Below are 20,934 nucleotides of genomic sequence, written 5' to 3'. Positions count from 1 at the left end.
ATTCTGGTGGAGAAAGAAAGGAAAGAAAGGAGAAATGAGCTGGATTTTTTTTCTATAAAATTTCGTCTTGGAAAAAATAAAGCTAAAGAAAATATGGCAAAAATTATTATCTGTCAAATATGGGCAGTGATATATATTTGTCTGTTATAATATTTTCACAATTTTTTCTGTATGTTTGAATTATTTCATAATGTGTAACACATCTTAGATTTGGTGCTGATATAATACTAGATATTTAGATGTAGTAACACAGATTTTTAACCTAACCCCATTGTGCATATAAGTACAAAATACCTTTGAATTGTAAATAAGTATGAATATTTTCAAGAAAGCAGTTATGGTATAAATGAGGGCAAGATTGGGCTTCGATTTATTCAGAACTTTACCAATGTTTTTCCTCATTTTGGAATAACATTCATTATGGCAATGACCTTTGTGGCATTTGAATTACAATACAAAATACCTGTGTCGGTTCAAATTCGTAGCTGTTAGGTTCTACATATGGGTTCAAGCAAATCACTATTTCATTATGGCCTTCAGTATAGTCATTAACATATTGACTTTATACTGCATCATTATACTTTATTTATAGTATGTATAATAATCACAACTAGGTAGTGTTGATTATTAGAAAGTACTTTCATTTTGCCTGTAGAGGTTAGCAAGGCATTATATTTATTTTTAGAAGACTACATACGAAGGTGGATGTTATTGTCAGCATTTCCTTGAAGAATTGGGAAGGATGTCATAAAGGGTTGAGACATGCTGGCCTGGCCTTGTCCTTCACCTCACCTCGGATCTCCCCACTCACACACAGGCTTTTTGAGAAATTAAATCCATTAGAACAGAAGGAAGTCAGGGGCTGGCTTGGGGATATGGTGGGCGATGTGGATTCCCTGAGTCTGGGAAGATAGACAAGTGAGTTTCTGCAGTGCAGTGACAGAGACTTGCTCTCTGCTCTCACGCTTATGCAGCTCTTGAAGTAACAGAAATTGGGGGGAATGTGGATGCTTTGGAGAGGATGCTTCTGACAGCCGTTATAGCCTGTAGGGAGAAGCAAAGTCCAGCAGAGGGAGCCACCATGGTGACTAAGCACTGATGATTGGGCAATATAACAAAAGGGCACTGAGAGGCAATTTAAATTTATTTGGGGGAAAAAAAAAAAAGAAGAAAATGTGATGAAATTGATGAAATTGATTCTATTCGTTGGAGAGTAATGAAAGAAAACTTTCACATGCTATGGGAGAACAGAAAAAAAATTTAGTATTGACTGGCACTATGTCCCTCTGTAATCCTGGCTGCAGCATTATCTTTTTCCCTAGGGCCATCCTTGGTCATTTTTGTGGCCAGCAATCACTCTTTCTGTTCAAATTCTTATTCTATCTCCTCTCTTCATCCCATTCTTAGTGTACACAAATATCTGTCTTTTTTGCCCACAGACAGAATCTGAAAAGTTCTTGTTCTTTATCAAGCAGTAATAATTAAAATTTGTGTCTATCTCTTTTGCTACCATTCCAGAGTACTTCTGAAGATCACCTTGCATAAATTAAAAGGTTCTTGAAAGGCCTTCTCTCATTAAAAGTTACTTTACTCCAGAAACAATTTACCCCAGGATGAAATAATTTATCCACTAGAATGAAAATTGCTACAAATTTTTGGGAAGTGTAATTTACAGAGTGTAAAAGAAAACCATTTGGAGGGGTACCTGGGTGGCTCAGTCGGTTAGGCCTCTGACTTCGGCTCGGGTCATGATCTCGTAGTGTGTGAGTTTGAGCCCTGTGTTGGGCTCTGTGCTGACAGCTCAGAGCCTGGAGCCTGCTTCAGATTCTGTGTCTCCCTCTCTCTCTGCCCCTCCACTGTTAGCACTCGGTCTCTCTTTGTCTCTTGAAAATAAACATTAAAAATTGTTGAAAAAAAAGAAAACCATTTGGAGAAATAGACCAGATTTCTGTATGAAGAGGGTCTATATTTTAAGAATGTCAATTCTTCCTAAATTGTTGTCTACACCAAAATAAGTTTCAGATGAATCAAATGTTAAATATTTTAAAAATCTATAAAAAGCTATAAAAAATTATAATTAATCTGGATAGCAATGCTACCTCTGAGAGGTACAACACATTCTAATATTTAAAAAAAGAAAGTTAACATCATTGTGTTTAATAAAAAGCAAAAAAGTCGGTTACAAAATTTATAGCGATTATGATAATGTAGGCCTACATCTTAATTTATTTTTTTTTTGAAATTTTTTTTTTTTTTTCAACGTTTTTTATTTATTTTTTGGGACAGAGAGAGACAGAGCATGAACGGGGGAGGGGCAGAGAGAGAGGGAGACACAGAATCGGAAACAGGCTCCAGGCTCCGAGCCATCAGCCCAGAGCCTGACGCGGGGCTCGAACTCACGGACCGCGAGATCGTGACCTGGCTGAAGTCGGACGCTTAACCGACTGCGCCACCCAGGCGCCCCGGCCTACATCTTAATTTAATGACGGAGTCCTATAAATGTAAACAAAGCAGAAAGTATTTAATGTATAAAAGAACAAAACTCTGGACAATTAACTAAAGAAGAAATACCACTAGTTGATAATTACAGAAAAAGTGTTCACACTCTAATAATCAAATGCATTTAGATTAAAAAAAATGTTTTAATGTTTATTATTTTTGAAAGAGACACAGAGCATGAGCAGTGGAGGAACAGAGAGAGAGGAAGACACAGAATCTGAAGCAGGCTCCAAGCTCTGAGCTGTCAGCACAGAACCCGAAACAGGGCTTGAACTCATGAACCTCGAGATGATGAAGAGGTCAGACGCTTAACGAACAGAGCCATCCAGGCACCCCTAGATTTTTTGTAAAGAAGATCATTTTTACTTACAATCTATTAAAAAAAATTAAAATTATATAACAACATACTGATGAGTGAAATATCACTGCTATACATCAATGAGTTATATAACTTTTAACAATTATTCATAAAAGTCTTTAAAACAGTTCACACATTTCAGCTTAATGATTCTGTGTGTGTGTGTGTGTGTGTGAGGGAATTTATGCCAAAGAAATAATCCTAAAATTTTCATACAAATTTATTACTTGTAGCATTAATTATAAGATCAAAATTTTGGAAAAAATCTTCTTATCCAACAGTTGGGTAAACTCACTGCATGGAGTTATGTAGTTACTGTTATGTAGTTATTTTTAAATGACATTTAAAGTAATTCTATAACAACATGGAAATGCTTAGAAGAGTAAACAAAAGGCAGTATTGGTCAATAAAAATATTTAAATTTGTCTAAATTAATTGTTAATTAGGGAAACAAACATTTAAACCCAATGACATATTACTATGTACGCAGCAGATTGGCTAAAATTAAAGAGACCAAAAATACCAAACATGCATGAGAATATGGCATAAGAACCCTCACGCATGGCTTATGAAAGCATAAACTGGACCTGCCTAACACTATCTAATGAAGTTGAAGATATGCATACCCAATGATCATATAATTCCATTCATAGGTATGGAACCCAGGGAAAATCCTACCCATGAGCACCAGGGTACAAGAATGTACAAGAATGCTCACAGCGGCAGTAATGGCAATAGCCTGAAACTAGAAATTTCCAATACCCAGTAGGATGGATAAATTGTGAATTTCTTGCGCAGTGAGACCGAACACAATAAAATGAACAAAAGACAGCTAAACATCACAACATAGCTTATTTTCACAAACATAATGTTGAATGAAAGAAGCAAGTCATAGAAGAATATGTGTTTATTATTTCATCTATATAAAGTTCAAAAAAATGAAACTATCTTGTTTAGAGATATATAAAAAGGTAGCAAAACTCTAAAGAAACGCATATTAGGTTCCTCTGGCAATGGGGAAAGACAGCAGGAAAGTGGAGGTCTTCTCTGGCTCTGGGAGGTGTTTCATTTCTTGACTGGAATATGACTCTGTGGGTGATGGCTTTACAATATTTTAAAAAACTATACATACATATCTTTATATATTATGTAATGCATGTTTTATGTTACGGGTTGAATCTTAGCCCCACTTCCCCAAAAGAAGATAAAGTAAAACTTGGATTGTAAGTAACTTGTTCTGTGAGTGTTCTGCAAGATGAGCAAACATTTCTAATAAATTTTAACTTGATAAACGAGTGATGTCTTGTAATATGAGTAGTACATGACGCCTAACATCACATGATCACAACCAAGCCAATGGTTCTTGAAATTTACTTTGATACATGACTGCTTTGGATTACAAGCATGTTTCTGGAACCAATTATGCTTGCAAACCAAGGTTTCACTGTATGTTGAAGTGCTAATCCCCAGTACTTCAGCATGTGATCTTGTTTGGAAATAGGGTTGTTGCAGATGTAATTAGCTGAGTAGGAGCAGGATGTGCCTCTACCACAGTATGACTGGCGTCCTTATAAGAAGATAGCCATGTGAAAACGCAGAGACAGACACAAGGCCATGGGAAGATGAAGACAGACGTTGGAGTGATACACCTATAAACCAAGAACACCAAGGATTGCCAGCCATCCCCAGAAGCTAGGAGAGGCACGACCCAGAGTCTCCCTTAAAGCCCTCACGAGGAACCAACCTTGCCGACACCTTAATTTCAGATTTCCCGTCTCAAGAACTGTGAATAAATTTCCATTGTTTAAGCAACCTAGTTTGTGGCACTTTGTTATTACGGCAGTGCTAGGCAACTAACACATTGTATTTGCTTTCTTTCTTCTTTTTTTTAATGTGTATTTATTTATTTTTGAAAGAAAGAGAGAGAGAGAGCACAAGCGGGGAAGGGGCAGAGAGAGAGAGGAAGACACAGAAACTGAAGCAGGTTCCAGGCTCTCAGCTGTCAGCGCAGAACCCACCGCAAGGCTCGAACTCACGAACCATGAGATCATTACCTGAGCTGAAGTCGGATGCTCAGTCTACTGAGCCTCGCAAGGGCCCCTACATTGTATTTTTACATTAAGAATATTTTTAAAAAGGTTCCAAGAATTTATATTTATGGTGTCTAATTTCTTGAATAAATCACAAAATCTAAAATAAAAAAGAAATCATCCTACTTTATATATTCTCTGGAAAAGTTACACTCAAAGATACAATTCAAATATAAAAATAAAGATCGCCTATTCAGAAAAGAAAACTATGCAGCACATCTAGTTGTACCAACAGGTCAAGGATCAATTGTAAATGTCCAAGTACATTAAAAAATAAAGGATGTGGTTTGTTCCAAGTTGGCCTGTAAAAATTTCATTCTGACCCTTTGATTCCTTTCCTTACTGGAAATTCTCCAGTGTCTGAAGTGACCCCACATTTGGCTTTTGGGAAGACATTCTTATTCACTCCATTTCCCTACAGAGCAGAGAAGGGCTGACCTGGAAAGACACCTGACCCAGAATTTCTCAGGGGTGGAATACTGATGAACGCAGATGACTCTGTAAGAGACCGTCTTTGGTTAGAATTCTGCTTTCTGCAAGTTGGGAGTACAGGTAGCCTCGGAGTTTATAGAACAATGTGCTTTCAGAAACCTCACCGGGGGGTTGATTTTGTATAGGATACTGAGCATGTTTGTGGGAGTATTGCCTTTCTCAAGCAGTTTCCATGTGACCAGAGGATGCCATAAAAAAAGGCATAAAGGAGCAATCCATGAAAAACCAATTTTTAAAAAATTAACAAAATACAATGTGATTTCTCCACTACTTTCAAGTTTTCAAATACCAAAAGAGAGCAATGCACAGAAAAGACTTCTAGAAAAATGAGGTAGAATAGTACAGTAGTAAGAGATTTCAGAGCCAGGCTGTCTGCTTTCAAACCTCCGTTCTACTGCTTCTTAGCTTGAGGGAATTATTAGCCTCTCTAAGTACAAATTTCTTCATCTGTAAAAATAGGATAAAAATTGCCCCTATTGTAAAGGGTTGCTAAAAAGATTCGATAAGGCACTATATGGAAAACATTTAGCTCAGAATGCTGCACATGGTAAGTACATAGTAAATCTTAGCTGCTGAAATAATAATAATAATAGTAGTAATCGTAATAATAATACCTTTCCAGATTTGTACTTGAAGTAGCTATAAAAATTTCCAGTAGAATTGATTATAGAGTAGGCCCCCAGGGGTCATCGCGTTCACTCCATTAAATTAGGCAAGGAAGAAAATTTCAGGCTCTTAAGTTGACCATTTTAGTACTTAACATTCTCTATCAGAAAAATAAAATTCACCTCACTTTCCTGGTGTGTTGGATAAGTGGGTTTGGTTAAATAATTTCTGTGGGACGTTCCAAATACTGCAAATTTGTATTTGTAACAGCCATTATCAACCATAAATCAAATATGTCTTGAAGTCACTGTCTTTCTTTCAATGAGTATTTCTATTATACTGGCTTCTACCCCTTTCCAAGCAAAATATGACCTTTTAGGCTAGTTTGGTGGTCAGTGTTTGTGCTTTTTGTTTTTCTCCAGTGTACCCCAAGGGGGCCTTGCACTTGAGTGGCTCTGGTACCTGCTGTTTTCAGTCAGAGCTGGGCAAGTTCCACAACACTAAAGTTTGCTTGGACCAAACTTTCAGGTTTCCCAGCTTTGAAAAAGAAGAACAGGATTTTGTGAAATATGCAAAGAAATTGATGATTTTTAAAACCAACTGTCTGAGCTTCAAAGGTTGCAATATAAACTTTCTTTTCAATGATATTTGCTACCTTATCGATAAAAGCTATTTAGTTATAGGAATCACTCTGTATTTCCCCATCCATCTGGGGTAAGAATTACCCCCAGCTTTTCTGCAGACATCCTCCCTTCTCTCCCTACCCCTACCCAACCCCGGTACATTTGCTGATTGTCCAGAAGATGGCACTGTTGTTTCAAACGCCTGGTTTCCCAGGAGACCAAGTTACCCTGGAAAGAACTGATCCCGTAAGGCAATCAGAGGTTGAAAGGGAGGCGGTGAGAAAAGTCTCTTGAACTTGGGAAATAATGGCAAAATATGTTTGCGAAATTGTCTTCCTCAATCTCCCTTTCTAGGGGCCAACGTGAACATGAAGACGAACAACCAGGATGAGGAGACGCCCTTGCACACAGCTGCCCACTTCGGCCTCCCTGAGCTGGTGGCCTTCTACGTGGAGCACGGTGCCATCGTGGACAGTGTGAACGCCCACATGGAGACCCCGCTGGCTATCGCCACCTACTGGGCCCTCCGCTTTAAAGAGCAGGAGTACAGCAGGGACCACCACCTCATCTGCCGCATGCTGCTGGACTACAAAGCTGAGGTCAATGCCAGGGATGACGACTTCAAATCTCCCCTGCACAAGGCAGCCTGGAACTGTGACCACGTGCTCATGCACATGATGCTGGAGGCTGGTGCGGAAGCCAATCTCATGGATATCAATGGCTGTGCTGCCATTCAGTATGTGCTGAAGGTCACCTCTGTGCGCCCAGCTGCCCAGCCTGAGATCTGCTACCAACTGCTGTTGAACCATGGGGCTGCTCGAATATACCCTCCACAGTTCCACAAGGTGAGGTTATGTCTAAAGATGCCAAGTATAGAACAGGGTAGTCAGCAGGGTTCCCAGAGACTTCAAGGATGGCTTGGTCTCAACTCTTCTGGTGACTCAAGCTTATTTGAGGCTTGAATCTCTGGGCTAATTCCAACTGTCCTCACATTTGCACACACAACCCTGGCTACTTTGTCGTGGTCCAAGTTTGTTTGAAATCTGGGGCTGAGAGCTAAGAATGAGAACGAGAGTGGCAGATAATTTTCCATGTCTTGGGTGAGCACCAGTGAACTGGGAGCAGCTTCTGCCAGGACTGAATTGAGAGAGATAAGAAGGTCACTTTAAGGCTACTGGAGAGGTCAGTAGTGTTACACAGGCAAATACTCGCCGTCTTTTAAGCAGAATATATTTTAAATTACACATGGAATTGTTCCTGCTTTAAATTTTTATCTCTGCATTGTCTCTAGTAACTCATCCATTCTAGAGAAGCCAAGCTATTCATGCCAGGAATAAAGAAGCATAGACTTTGGGGTCAAGCAAACTGAGGTCTTGCCACTTACCTAAGAATTTGACTCTGAATACATTACTAAACCTCCTGAGCTTCAAATGCCTCCCCTGTGAAATGGGTACACTCTGCCCTTATGGCTTGGCAAGAATATGCAGAGTCGGTCCTACATTTGAAGGCAATTAATCTTACTGGTAGCACACAGGTATTTTCAGAGCCCAGGGGATGGTGCAAACCTTTCTTTACTCTTTCTCTGGAGTCACTGACAGTCTTTGCAGTCTCTGCCCCAACCCAGTCCCACATCTGTGAGTACCACTTCTTTGGTCTATGTCCATCTTCTTTACCCACACACACTTCATTAGGCTGGCCATCTTCACAGTGCAACTTCCAGAAGACATACAAGTGATCTCTTTCAAATACAGCTCACTCCATGAAACATAATTTTCTGTGTATATATGTTCTAAGGCCACCTTCTTTCTATAGAAGAGGATGGAGAGGGACTAAGGGCATGGAGCTTCCAGAGAAACGTAACTACCTCATTTAATTGTGAATAATAATAGCTTTCTCGGGGCACCTGGATGGCTCAGTCAGTAAAGTGCCCGACTCTTGGTTTCAGCTCAAGTCATGATCTCGTGGTTCATGACTTTAAGCCCTACACTGGGCTCCGTGCTGATGATGCGGAGCCTGCTTGTGATTCTCTTTCTCTCTCTCTCTGCCCTTCTCCTGCTCGCTCTGTTTCTTTTAAAGTAAATCAATAAAGTCAGACAATTTTAAAAAAAGAATAACCTTCTCATAAGTTTGTTTTGAGAATTAAATGATAATATTTTAGGAGTGTTGGCATTGTGCCAGGGCTGTGGTAACCATTGAAGAAGTGATGGCAATCCCTTTGCTATTATTACATATTTCTTGATCAGTAGAATCAGTGCTCTGGGCCTGGTTTACCCACAGGGTCCTTTCCAACCAGGAGAGACAACGTGTGAGACTGTCCAGACGCGAACTATTGAGTTTTAGTCTGAGACTCACTGCTGGTTGACTGTGGATGAAACAGGTCTCTGCAAAAGTAACTAGAATACCCTCTCCTCATTCCCCGTTGAGAGCCAGATTAAGGAGAACGGGCCTTCCCATGGAGCTTCTGTTCTCCAGCAAGAAGTCTTTCCTGCAAATGTGAAGAATGTCCCTTTCTTTTCACAAAGGCACTCCTCTGAGAGGTGACAGTGAAGAAGGTTAGACGCAGAGGCTTAGTGATGAGTCCTGGCTTGGCCATTTACTTGCCGTGTGATGTTTGAACAAGTCGTTGATCTCTCAGATCTCAATTTCCTCATCTAAAAAATGAAGGTAAAAATATCAACTTTTCAAAAATGTCTCAGGAGTAAGTGAGTAAGATATGTTAACCATCCAGCCCAGTAGTGGTGCTCAATAAAATGGTTTCCTTTCATACTCCTCCTCTCAAAACACACACTGGGTCTATTATGGGAGTCCCTCCTGCCAGCCTAACTTTGGTGGCTCTACCAGCCTGTAAAATAGGTGTATGATTATGTGTTCCAAGGACACTATCCAGAGTTAGTGTGTTCTTAGTTGTGTTTTGCTTCTCTGAGTTCCTCTGGTTTAGCCATATGCTAAAGAGATTTAGGATAGAATTGGCTACCGGTTGATGGCTTGTATTATAAACATTTTTGTTGCTACCCAACAGACAGTGTGAGAGCACTGGCCCCCTTCCAAAGGAAAACTAAAGAAAAACTATTCAATTTACTATGCAGATGCTTCAAAGTGATTTAGCACAACTACTCCACAGCCCGACTTTCCAAAGAGAGAGTCATCTTTACGACAAGTAAATGACTGACTCATTTATCCAGAAGATAAAGTGATTTGTTCTCATGTGGATGGGGAATTCAGTTTCCTTATTTACAAGGAACAAGGTCAGAGCTGAAGATGCTGTCTTCCAAATACAAAGCAAATTTGTAGAGGGTGTATTTCACTGAAAGCCAATGTATAAATTACATAAGGGAAAAAAAAAGAATTATAGGGTCCGCAATTGCTTTCCAGGGTACAAAAGGACATTTGATTTTTTTTTTCTCAAAGCATAATTCAGAAGGAAGTGACACCCCAGGGAGCCAAGATTGGGTTTTCTTGTAGGGCAAGAAAGACATTTTTCTAGGGGAGGGAAATGTACATGAGGGTTTGGGAGAAGGAAGGATGATTTCTGCCGTTGAACAATGCTGCAAATGAAGCCCAGAATACAAGAAAGTTTTTTGATCATTAAGTACTTTTCTGCACAGATATATCAACATAAAAGGGCAGAGGTAGTCTTAAGAGTTTCTCTGCTGACGTGGCTTACAGAGGCGGCACTTGTAGGGGAAGGGTGGCAGGGAGATTTATCTTGAATCTGTTTTTTAATCTATGCTTTCAGGGGTCAGATGATGAGGGGAAGTATCCAAAGGTGTCTCCAGTTGCCACCAGCGTGGGAAGAAATTGTTGTCCAGTTGTTCCTCAGTGAAGAAAGAATAGAGATCCCAGAGACAGAAAGTGAAATTCATTGGGCATCTTCTGTTTTCCAGGCTGACAAAGAAGGAGCAGAATCTTCTCCCTTTGGGTCCACAATAGTCCTTTCTCATTTGATGGTCAAGGTTCCTGGGAATCAGTGTATTGTGATGACTTGGGGATTGCTGTCTCTTAAGGATCTTTATCATTGTTGTTGCCTAGTGTAATAATTATTGAAGCCTGAAGACAGTGTGTCCAACTGTCTTAGTTCTGGAAGAATCCTGATGTGCCAGTGAAGAGAGCTGGGAGGCTGTCAGGCTCCTCAGAGGAGCATTTCCTGCTGTGAGAACCATCTTCTGTCAGCAGAAAACTTAGTGGTCAGTGTCAGCAAAACCTAATGACAGCAGTGGGAGCTTTGGACTTCGTGCATTGAAAGACTGCAGGTTAAGAACTACTTGATTCTTTTTTTTAGCCTCATGAAAGGTGGCAAGTTATCTCTCTGTGATATATGGGAGTATACCAGGCGCAAATTGAGGCACCAGGTGTGTGAATTAGGCTCCTGAACTATGAATGGATGGTGTTCTTGTAGCCATAACTTAGTTGGAACTTTTTCTGAATAGGGGCTATGAATGGTGTTGCCGAATAAAATACAGAATGCTCAGTTAAATATGAATTTTAGATATATAATAAGTCATCTTTAATATAAACATGTCCCATGCAATGTTTGGGACATGGCTACACTGAAAATTCTGTGCTGTCTATCTGAAATTCAAATTTAACCTGGCAGTCTGTATTTGTTAAATTTGCAAACCCTAGTTGGGAAGTAGGTAATGTGTTGCAAGATGTTGGTCATCTGTGATGAAGGTGCTGGCAGAAGGGGAAAGTAAGGAATATCTGGAGACAAATTACCTGTGTTGGGTATGTGAGCATTTTGTCTTTAAATGTAACCAGTGCGGCTTCCTTGTAGAGTGAATGCACCCAGGGAATTAATGCAGAGCAGAGGCCAGTTTTCGGAGTGAACCCTGAAACTATGTGCTAAACCTCATTACAAGCTTTCTCATTTCTCCATACTTTTATAGCTTTTTGTTTTTATAATTCCAGTATAAATATATTTTTGATTCAAGCCTTGGATTAATTTCAGCTATCATCCTTGTACTAGTAACTCTGACATTTAAATCTGTATTTTGGATTATCAATTGATTACCAATGTACTTCTCACCACATATCATCCTTTCAGAAAGGATTTGTCTGGAGGTTTTTAGAAAAGGATGTCTATGGAGTTCCGGATAGTTGCTATTTTTATGTTAGCAGCAACATCTTTACATTTAAAAGAGAATTAGTTTGAAGTTTCAACAAAATTCAGCCTAACATAATTATGGTAAAGACTGTTTCTTGTGTCAAAATATCTGTGCAATGAGATTTGTGTCCTTAAACTATTAATTTCACTGGCCATTACCTAAGAAGTAAAATAAAGTAATCAGAATATATTTGGAAGAACACTAAACTCAGATTAAGACCTGAGATTAAGTTCTCATGCTTCCTTTTACTATGTGCCTCTCTGGTTTCAATTTTTTCCTCTCCAAATTGGGGGTGTGGGTGTTGAATAACCTTTAGGGTCTCTTGGGACTGTAGCATTCTATGACACTGCGTGAGTAGTTTATAACGAGTGTACAAATTAATTTGTCAGCCTCAGATTCTGTCGGTCTCTTTCACCTGGAACTACCCATCTGCATTCCTCATCCCAGCTGTAGAGAAAAGAGCAGCCACATTTGCCTCATTTTCTAAGACCAAGGTGCTGAAAAATTACTACCCTAACAGCCAAGGACCGAGATGGAAGTTCTTCTAGCTACACTTTTTGTAAACACAAAAAATGATGACTTTTCAGAGGTCCTTTAGCAATGGCTCTCTGGCTTCAACCCACCTCCTTACTCCCTATGGGTTGATGATACAGGATTGCTCTTTATTTGTTTAGGCACAGCTGAAAAAGTCATGGTCAGCAGCTCAGTTTTGGGCACTCTGCCCAGAATATGTATGTGAGTGGTTCCTATGCATTAAGCAAGTATTTATGTTGTGTTCATTTGGACCCAGCCACTTTGACTGATTTAGAGCTTCAGTAGATACAGTTAGTCTGTCATGGCTTATAACCGTGTTTCTTAAATATGAGACAACTAAAAGCAACTGAATGCTGGAATTGCTTCACCGTGGCTTATGAGGGCTAACAACTTATCAGGAATTGTGTGAGCTGATTGTTAAGTGCAGCCATTATTAAAAATTAAATAAAATAAACTTACAACAAGTAAAGTATACTAAAAACAAAGATCATAGGTATTTGAAACACATTATTTCCCAATTATTTTCTTTATATTTCTTAAAAATTTTTTTTAATGTTTATTTATTTTTAAGAGAGAGACAGAGCACAAGGAGGGGAGGGGCAGAGAGAGGGAGACACAGAAGGGAGAAGTTGGATGTTTAACCAACTGAGCCACCCAGGTGCACATCTTTATATTTCTTAATCACTTTATATATCAATGCTCTTGATGTTACATGCATCCATTATACCTGTTTAGTGGAAATATTATATTATGTAATGATTTGTTACTGCACATTTCTTACCAACCATACATTCAGTGACCTCAGGTTGGTAGCTGTGAATAGACCGTGATGGGAGTATTTACACCACAGAAATCAGCAAATGCTACTGACCAGACCTTGATTTGTTACTTTGTTGATGTCTAGACCTAAGAAATTAATGGGGTGAATGTTACTAATACAGACTAAATTTAAATGTGTGGGGGCTCCTGTGTGGCTCAGTTGGTTAAGTGCCTGACTCTTGATTTGGGCTCAGGTCATGATCTCATGGTCATGGGATCAAACTCTGTGCTATCAGCATGGAGCCTGCTTGGGATTCTCTCTCCCTGTCTCTCTGCCTGTCTCTTGTGCGTGCACTTTCTCTCTCTCAAAATAAATAAATAAACATCTTTTTAAAAAAGTGGGTAGCACCAAAAAGTGAGGAAGTATGATTCCAGTATTTGAAAACATTTATATATTTCAACAAAAAATTACTCATGTCATTGATGAATGAGTGAAGTTCCAATATTGTCTTCATTGCCTCACATTTGTGGAACAATTACTCTTCCGTGTAATAAAAATATCAGCCAACATTCACATAAGAACTACATGTGTTATTCAAAGGCAGACATAGATTTTGGCTATGAATGCAATTCAGTATCCGTACAAAATCGATACAAAATCCGTGAAAGCATTCTGTGGGAACCAATCAGCTCTACAGAATTGAAAATAAAGAGTATTGGACATTTTATTATTTATAAATTGTGGGCCGCACATTATATTGGTAAAAATTTAGAATGCATTTATGTACATATAAATATACACAGGTTTTTTTTCCTCAGAAAGCCTGTAATTGAACATTTTTTTGCATACCACTGACTCAAACCTCTATTTCAATAAATCTTCCTTATTCCTTCTTGAGACCTTCTGGTTGGCCTGTTTGCTGGGGCTGACACAGTCCTCTGCTGAGGCCATGCCTCCTGATTTGAAACTGTGTTTCAATAAGTTCTTAAAAATCTTTCTTTCCTAGAATCCCCACTCTGATGACTCTGCTTCATCTCACCATATTTTGTTGTTCCTGATTCCCATTGGGTCTTGACCATTGGAGCTGGGTTTTGATTTGTTACAATAGAAAAGAACTGCCATCTCCTTGGTCCCATGTGTTTGTAAGGGAAGTTCTGCTAAAATAACCCTCCCCACCCCAAACCTCTGTCTCCAACCTTATCACTTTCCACTTAACCTACTGATAAGTTGGGAGGAAGAATGAACTTGCTTGATTAACTGTGGGCCTAGAGAATACCTGAATTCTTGGTTCTTCCTTGTGGTAAGCTTCTAGGAACACCCTCTTTACATCAGGCAAAGGCCTGTAGTTTGGTGATGCAAATTTATATTCGGGGTGTAGTGTAAGGAAGCTTGATGTGGCCCCATAATTCAAGATATTATATGTAATCAGTTGTATTAATAATAAAAACGACATTCTGATCTTGGATTGTCACCTTCATCTTATTTTTTAGTAGGTTCTAAAGTCAGGAGGGAAAGTTATTTATGGGGTCTCTAAAACCATGTATGTTATGGCACCAAGGTCTTGAAGATGAGAATAGATCTGCCCTAGTTACAGCTGTGTATCCATCCTCTGTCTCTCACAAGCTGATTCCTCCCTGTTTGAATCCACCCAACTCTTAGTAAACTGGCTTTCTAATCAGATCTTGTGGTATCTAATCTGTCTTCATCTCTCTGATCCTCATGGCTTTGGTGATAATCCAGCTTCCAAAGCTCTCCTAGCTTGATGTCTTTCACTCTGACAGGTCCCGTTTTCTTTTGACCTTTGGAGTCACACAGACCTGAGTTTGAATCCTAGCTCTGTCATTGATGAGCTAAATAACCTTGAGTTTAAATTTTCTTAGATTCTAAATCTGTAAAATGGGTATAAGAGTAGAGCTAATCTCATAAAGTTGTTTGAAGATTGTGCAAGGTAAATATGCAAAGATTTGACATAGTCCCTGACAAATAATAAGTACTCAAAAAATGATAACTATAACTTTTTTCCTTCTCCCTCTCTCTTGCCTATTAGGATTCCTCAAACTTTAGACCACGGTCGTCTACCATTTGCATTCATTCCCATTTAGAGCATTATTGAGCCACTTGGCTTTAGCCAGCACATTCTTTAATGATGTACAAATCTCCACCTCCTTCTTGGCCTTTTCGGTGGAGTGCTATCATGCACATTTTTGACTGACATTAAGACATTGCATATGACATATCCTCCTGTCTGGGACCTGACAACTGTCCAATTAGTATACCCTTCCAACTTGTTCAGTTCTGTCAGTGGCACCCCCATATGTCCTTGTTCTCCGTCTTGAAAGTTGCATTCTTTACTCCCCATGTCTGAGTAGTCATTAAGCCCTACTATTCTTTCTCAGAGCTTCAGTTACCATCCATTCTCAGGACTGACAGTGAAGCTAGCTGAGAAGCCATTTGATACACCCCCATTCAGCCTCTTCACTGTTCTCTGACCTTCATATCCTTGTTTTCTCCTTTGTGCTTTTGCTCATGATACCCAAGGGACACTTGATGATCTTTAAGTTAGTCTTTTATTATTTACTGGCTTACATTGCTCTCTCTTTGAAAAATGTGTATCTTTTCTCTTCAACTAGGCCGTAAACTCCTTGAAGACAAAAAACAGGTCATAAACTTCTCGGAATTACTGTCATACTGCTAAACACAGCGCTCAATAAAGGCCTCCTAATGGAATGAATTGATTGAATATAACCCTTTCTTGTTAAGAAAATGTAATAGCCTCCTATGGCCTGTGAAGTCAGTCCCAAGCTCATCAGACTGGCAGTGCAGGTGCACTGTCAGCTGGTTCCATCTTACCTGCTCTGAACATCAGCACTTTCCTGACATGGGCCCTCCATTCCGGTGACCACACTCACACACACACACACACACACACACACACACGGCATTAGAATGATAATCTTTCTGTCTCACTTCTGCCTGGGGCCTCAAGCCGGTAGGTACTTAACAGCCCACACTAAAAAATGCAATTCTAGATCACTTATGACAAACTTGTAAAGGAGGTGGGGAAATCCAGTGTTGCGTCCCTTTGGCCAGCAACAGTAGGCTGAGGTTGGAAAGGACTGGGAAAGCAGGAAGAACTTCTCTTTGGATAAAGTTGTTTGAGTGCGAAGGCATGTGTCCCTTGTAATGTCAGCAATGGGGGGCTTTCTCTGCATCTCAAGTCCAGTGAAGAGGACTCCACAGTTTTCTGGAGTTTCAAGGGAAAAATGGAACCGATGTGTAACTCACGATGAGAAAATTTAAAGGTGAAAGTCTGTGGCTAGGGCTGCTTGTCTGTTGGCAAAGGAAAGAAAGGTGAGTAAATTCAGAGTCCAGAGTACTTTTGCTGCAGGTTGCCTATGGACCAGTTGGTGGACACATTGCAGAACCAGTTGGGTCCCTTTGAAATGAAAATAGGCCATACTCAAAAGACTTCCGGAGACGAGGCCAATTTGGCAGAGAGAAGCTGGAGGTGTTCAGGTGGACACAGAAGCTGTTGGGAAGGGGTGAGGCTTGTAAGGGCAAGATGAACATTTTATCAGGCTTCCACCTGCTTCGTTAGCACCTCGTTTTCACTTGCTCCTGAATGGTGAAGGGAGGTCCTGTGATTTTATTAATCTTCCCATCCGCCTTGGGGCTGGCAGTGTGTTTGAAAACTCAAAGGCGGGAGACTTCGCAAAAGCCTTTGAAGGCTGCAAGGAGCCTAACAGATCCATCAGTTCTTGGTGTCTTTGTGGGAATGAATGAATCGTACATGTGTGTTGAACAAATAAACCTGTCTGCTTCCTCTCCAGGTGATACAGGCCTGCCATTCTTGTCCCAAAGCAATCGAAGTTGTAGTCAATGCCTATGAACACATCAGGTGGAACGTGAAGTGGAAAAGAGCCATCCCAGATGATGACTTGGAGGTAGCGAATCCATTTGCTTCCCATGGTTTTCACTATAAAGTAGTTCAAGACTGCAGTGGAAGTACAGAACGTTCTAATTGAAGAACTGGCTTTCAGAATGCCTGTAAGACCTACTCGAATATTTATTTGTCACATGAAGCACATGGCTATAAAATGCAGGTGTGAGAAGAAGAATAAATAGATGCATCAAGTCTGTAGTGTTTGAGAATGTCTTGGGGGACTTTTCCATTTAAGGGCATGTTGAACAATGGTACAGAGATGACAATTTTACTTTCTCCTCAATAATCTAGATACTGGAATAATAATAGTAATAACAGTAATAATAATAATTGCAATTGCTCATATATAATATTTTTGCCAGAAGATGTGTCTTTCATGTAGATCGTGTCATTCATTTTTCAATAGCTTGAAGCCTTGAAGTAAGCAGGAGCTGTATTAAAAATCCTTAATAAGTTCTGCAGAAAGCCATTGACAAAGCTGAGTTCCCACTCAGCAAATGGACTTTGCTCCCTTTGCAAACCAGTCCTCCCACAGAGCCTCCTGTTCTTGGTTTTAGCCCTCGCAGGCTGTCTCCAACACGTGGGGAGGTATCAGGAGCAGAGTGCAAAGTTCATGCGGCCCAGAGGCGGGCTGCCTAGGTGCAGTCTTATTCTGCTACTTTTTAACTATCTTACCCTTAAAAAGTCACTTAATCGGCTTTAGTGTCTTTAATAGAATAAATATCTGAGTGTATGGGCCACGTAAGGCACGTCAAGTGTATACAATAGCATTTAGATTAATTTCACATTGCCCGTTTTGATATACACTGGCTCAGGCAGTTCACGTAAGTATATTTTATCTCATTTCCTGGGTTCGGAATTGTGGCATAGAGTACTATATCCCCCTCGTCTCTCTTCTCTCCTCATGCACCACCGTCTCAGCCCCCATCCCAATTTCGTGTTTAATTTTGTCTCACTGTGGGAGACGCTAGAAAGCTGCCATTGTGTACGAAGTAGGGACTCACTGCCTCATTGTGGATTTCTATTGAAGTAGACTCCGGGGTTTTTCTGGTTTTAACCTGTCTTGCTTTTTCCTTTGCAGAGATACTGGGATTTTTACCACTCTCTCTTCACTGTGTGCAGTAACTCTCCGAGGACTCTGATGCATTTATCGAGATGCGCCATTCGAAGAACGTTGCACAACAGATGTCACAGAGCAATTCCTTTGCTTTCCCTCCCATTGTCATTGAAAAAGTACTTGCTTTTAGAGCCAGAGGGAATCATTTATTAAGCCTTATGAGACAGAAGTTCCCAATCCTAGATGTTTAAGTGGACTCACCGGGTAGACACAGTTTGCATAAATAAAACGGTACTTGGGTTGATTATAACACTTCAGGGATTTCAAAACACTTCACAAACTCCATGTCATTAATCCTAGGGTATCATGGTGAGGGGAAATAAACAAGAAGTAAAGTTAAGGAATTCTCAAAGACAAGAATGGATCCAGAAGGTACCGACAGCAGTGATAACTAGTGTGTATAGTGTTTTTACTTGGTGCCTGATACATTTTTGTAAAACTTTTCATATATCATCTCAATTGAAATGGGACCCAGGTTTTCTTACAACCAATCTCGTTCTCTCCCTTGTCAGTAATAAGTTTACATTACTGTCGAGTTAGCAAAATCATAGGCTTTTGTGACTGGCCTCTTAATCTCGGTGTCTTCCCCCACCCTCCCTCCTGCCACCATAACCACTTAGCAGAGAGTACTGTCACTAGTTTTGCAAACTCCGATCCCCACTCTAAGCTCTTTAACTTATTTCTTGGTGAAGAGAGCACATGAGCATAGTCAAGGAGATTTTGAGTTAAATTTGAAACGAAAAGCAAAATCTACCTAATAGTCAAAAAAAGGACATTTCAACCCATGCTTATTGAGCCAGAGACTGGAGAAACAAAGATGAGTGTAAGGTGAGGACTCCTGCCCTCCAGAATCTCACCGCTTAGTAGAGCATCCGGACATACGAGCAGAGAACTGCAGTGTCAAATGTCAGGGGCAAGAGTACAGGTGCAGACTCATTTTTAGCGCTTGTCTTTCAAAGTCGTGTTTCCGACCCGAAGTGTGGTTTTCCTTTGAAGCATGAATATTAAGAGTGAAGGGACTGTGTGACGTAAAGGGAGCTCCTGCTGCTGTTAGTGTAAATGTATTCACTTTCAGTTTCTCCCAACATCTAGAAACTTTTTTTTTATTTTAGTAGGACTTCCTATTCAGTGCTCCCCTCGGGAAAAATATTGCACACTCAGTGGCTTCCCTGTATGCCACAAGAAAGTTTAGTAAAAGATGTACCAGAAAGTGTGTGAAGGGAAGAACTTAAGTTGGTTACTTGGCCTCATTGTGTACTACCCTGACATTTCAGAGCATCTTAGCTGGAAGATGAGAAACCCTTTGCTAGCAATGGCTGGCTACAGAAAGCAAATCGAGAGACTTTTTGAAAACGGTAAAAGTTTGAAAGACTTGGAAAGAGAAGTGTGCCAATCAGGCTTGTTAGTTAGTGGTTTGCAGAAAGTGAAATATAGTTATTAACCTCTGGACCTCAGGGTTTGTGAGGCCAAGTTCGCTTCACTTTTTTGTTCTTGCTAATCACTTTCAGAAAAGACCATTGCCTCTTAGCACCATTTTTTTAGAGGTTAGAGCAGAAGTAATTAAGCACAAACAAATCCATTTGCCAGTTGTGGGCAGGTTTCTTTTATTTGTGTGGTTCTTCATCTTATTTAACTTTAGATGCTTGAGTTTTGAGTAGAGATGATGTCACATATTCCGTGAGCCCACCACCTAGACTGTGCTTGTAGACTGGGATTTTCATACGCCCTGAGCTCTGTAGGAAAAATCATGAGTAGGTGCAATAACCTTTCTGGTTTTCTTCAGTTTTACTCAAATATTTTGAGAGGACTGTTCTGGACTAAAATAAGATCTATACATTGTGGAATAGGTTGCTGAATTTGTATAAACTAGTCATGTGAAACATGGTCCTTCAAAAAATGGTTTGCTTGCAGCAAGAGGTGCTGGGGGGAGACACATGTTGCCCTCACCTTCAGGAATATTCTGGCCAAAACATTTGTGATGCACTGTCTTTGTCAATAAAACTTAATGCTGAGGGCAAGGGGAGAGGATATTCCTTGCATTAGAAAACATTTCTCAATCTGCTTGCTTGTACTTAAACATTTTATGTTAATTAGCACATAATACAAGCCTACTTGTTTTGAATTGTTTACTTGTACATTTAAAAGTTATTTCTCCTCATCTCTGAACTTTTATTTAGAGGACTTAAATAAAGCCCTCGTTTCCTTTCATCTTCAGGAGTTGTTTATTTACCGACAAGACTTTTTTTTTTTTTCCAATTGACTAAAGCGATAGACCTGAAGAGCTCTACATGTGTCATTGCTTTCTTCAACATTTAGAAAGAAAAAGAGGATGAGGAAATGTGCCTGTAAATGAATAATATTTTCAAAAGAAAGTAAAGGGTAAACACAAATAAAAGGCAGGCAGTTGCTGTAGGAACAAGAGTATTTTAAAGATAATAAAGAAATGGTATCAGATCATTCTCTCCCACCTGTCACCATCTGTGTCCTCCTGGGCTTTTCATTTGTCTTCATTCTCCCCATTCACGTAACCCAGAGCAACAGCAACAGAGGAAATGATGCCACTTTTGTAACTTTCTGTAAATAGTCATTTAGTGACCTGAGAAAACAGACCTCTTCATTTTCGTAAGTTACATGTGAGGAAGGATCTTTAATTCCAGGGAAGACCATCTATCCAGCTTTCTCCCTTCTCAGGATCTAGACACATTTCTTTTTAAAAAAAATTTTTTTTAATATTTATTTCTGAGACAGAGAGAGACAGAGCACAAGCTGGGGAGGGGCAGAGAGAGGGGGAGACACAGAATCTGAAG

General features: G+C 39.9%; 1 protein-coding gene across 1 annotated transcript in view; it reads left to right on the top strand.

The window, feature by feature from the left end:
• ASB4 (ankyrin repeat and SOCS box containing 4) overlaps positions 1 to 20,335 on the top strand; it is a 60,632-nt gene extending 40,297 nt beyond the window's left edge. Inside the window, exons 3-5 of the mRNA XM_058725026.1 lie at positions 7,023 to 7,513; positions 16,898 to 17,011; positions 18,092 to 20,335. Of these exons, the coding sequence (XP_058581009.1) occupies positions 7,023 to 7,513; positions 16,898 to 17,011; positions 18,092 to 18,280 (794 nt within the window). The 3' untranslated portion in view covers positions 18,281 to 20,335. The remainder of the gene's footprint in view (positions 1 to 7,022; positions 7,514 to 16,897; positions 17,012 to 18,091) is intronic.
• The last annotated feature ends 599 nt before the right edge of the window (positions 20,336 to 20,934 follow it).

Source organism: Neofelis nebulosa, chromosome 4 (assembly GCF_028018385.1).
Source record: "Neofelis nebulosa isolate mNeoNeb1 chromosome 4, mNeoNeb1.pri, whole genome shotgun sequence".
Taxonomy (NCBI): domain Eukaryota; kingdom Metazoa; phylum Chordata; class Mammalia; order Carnivora; family Felidae; genus Neofelis; species Neofelis nebulosa.
This window is presented reverse-complemented; position numbering and strand designations above follow the sequence as displayed.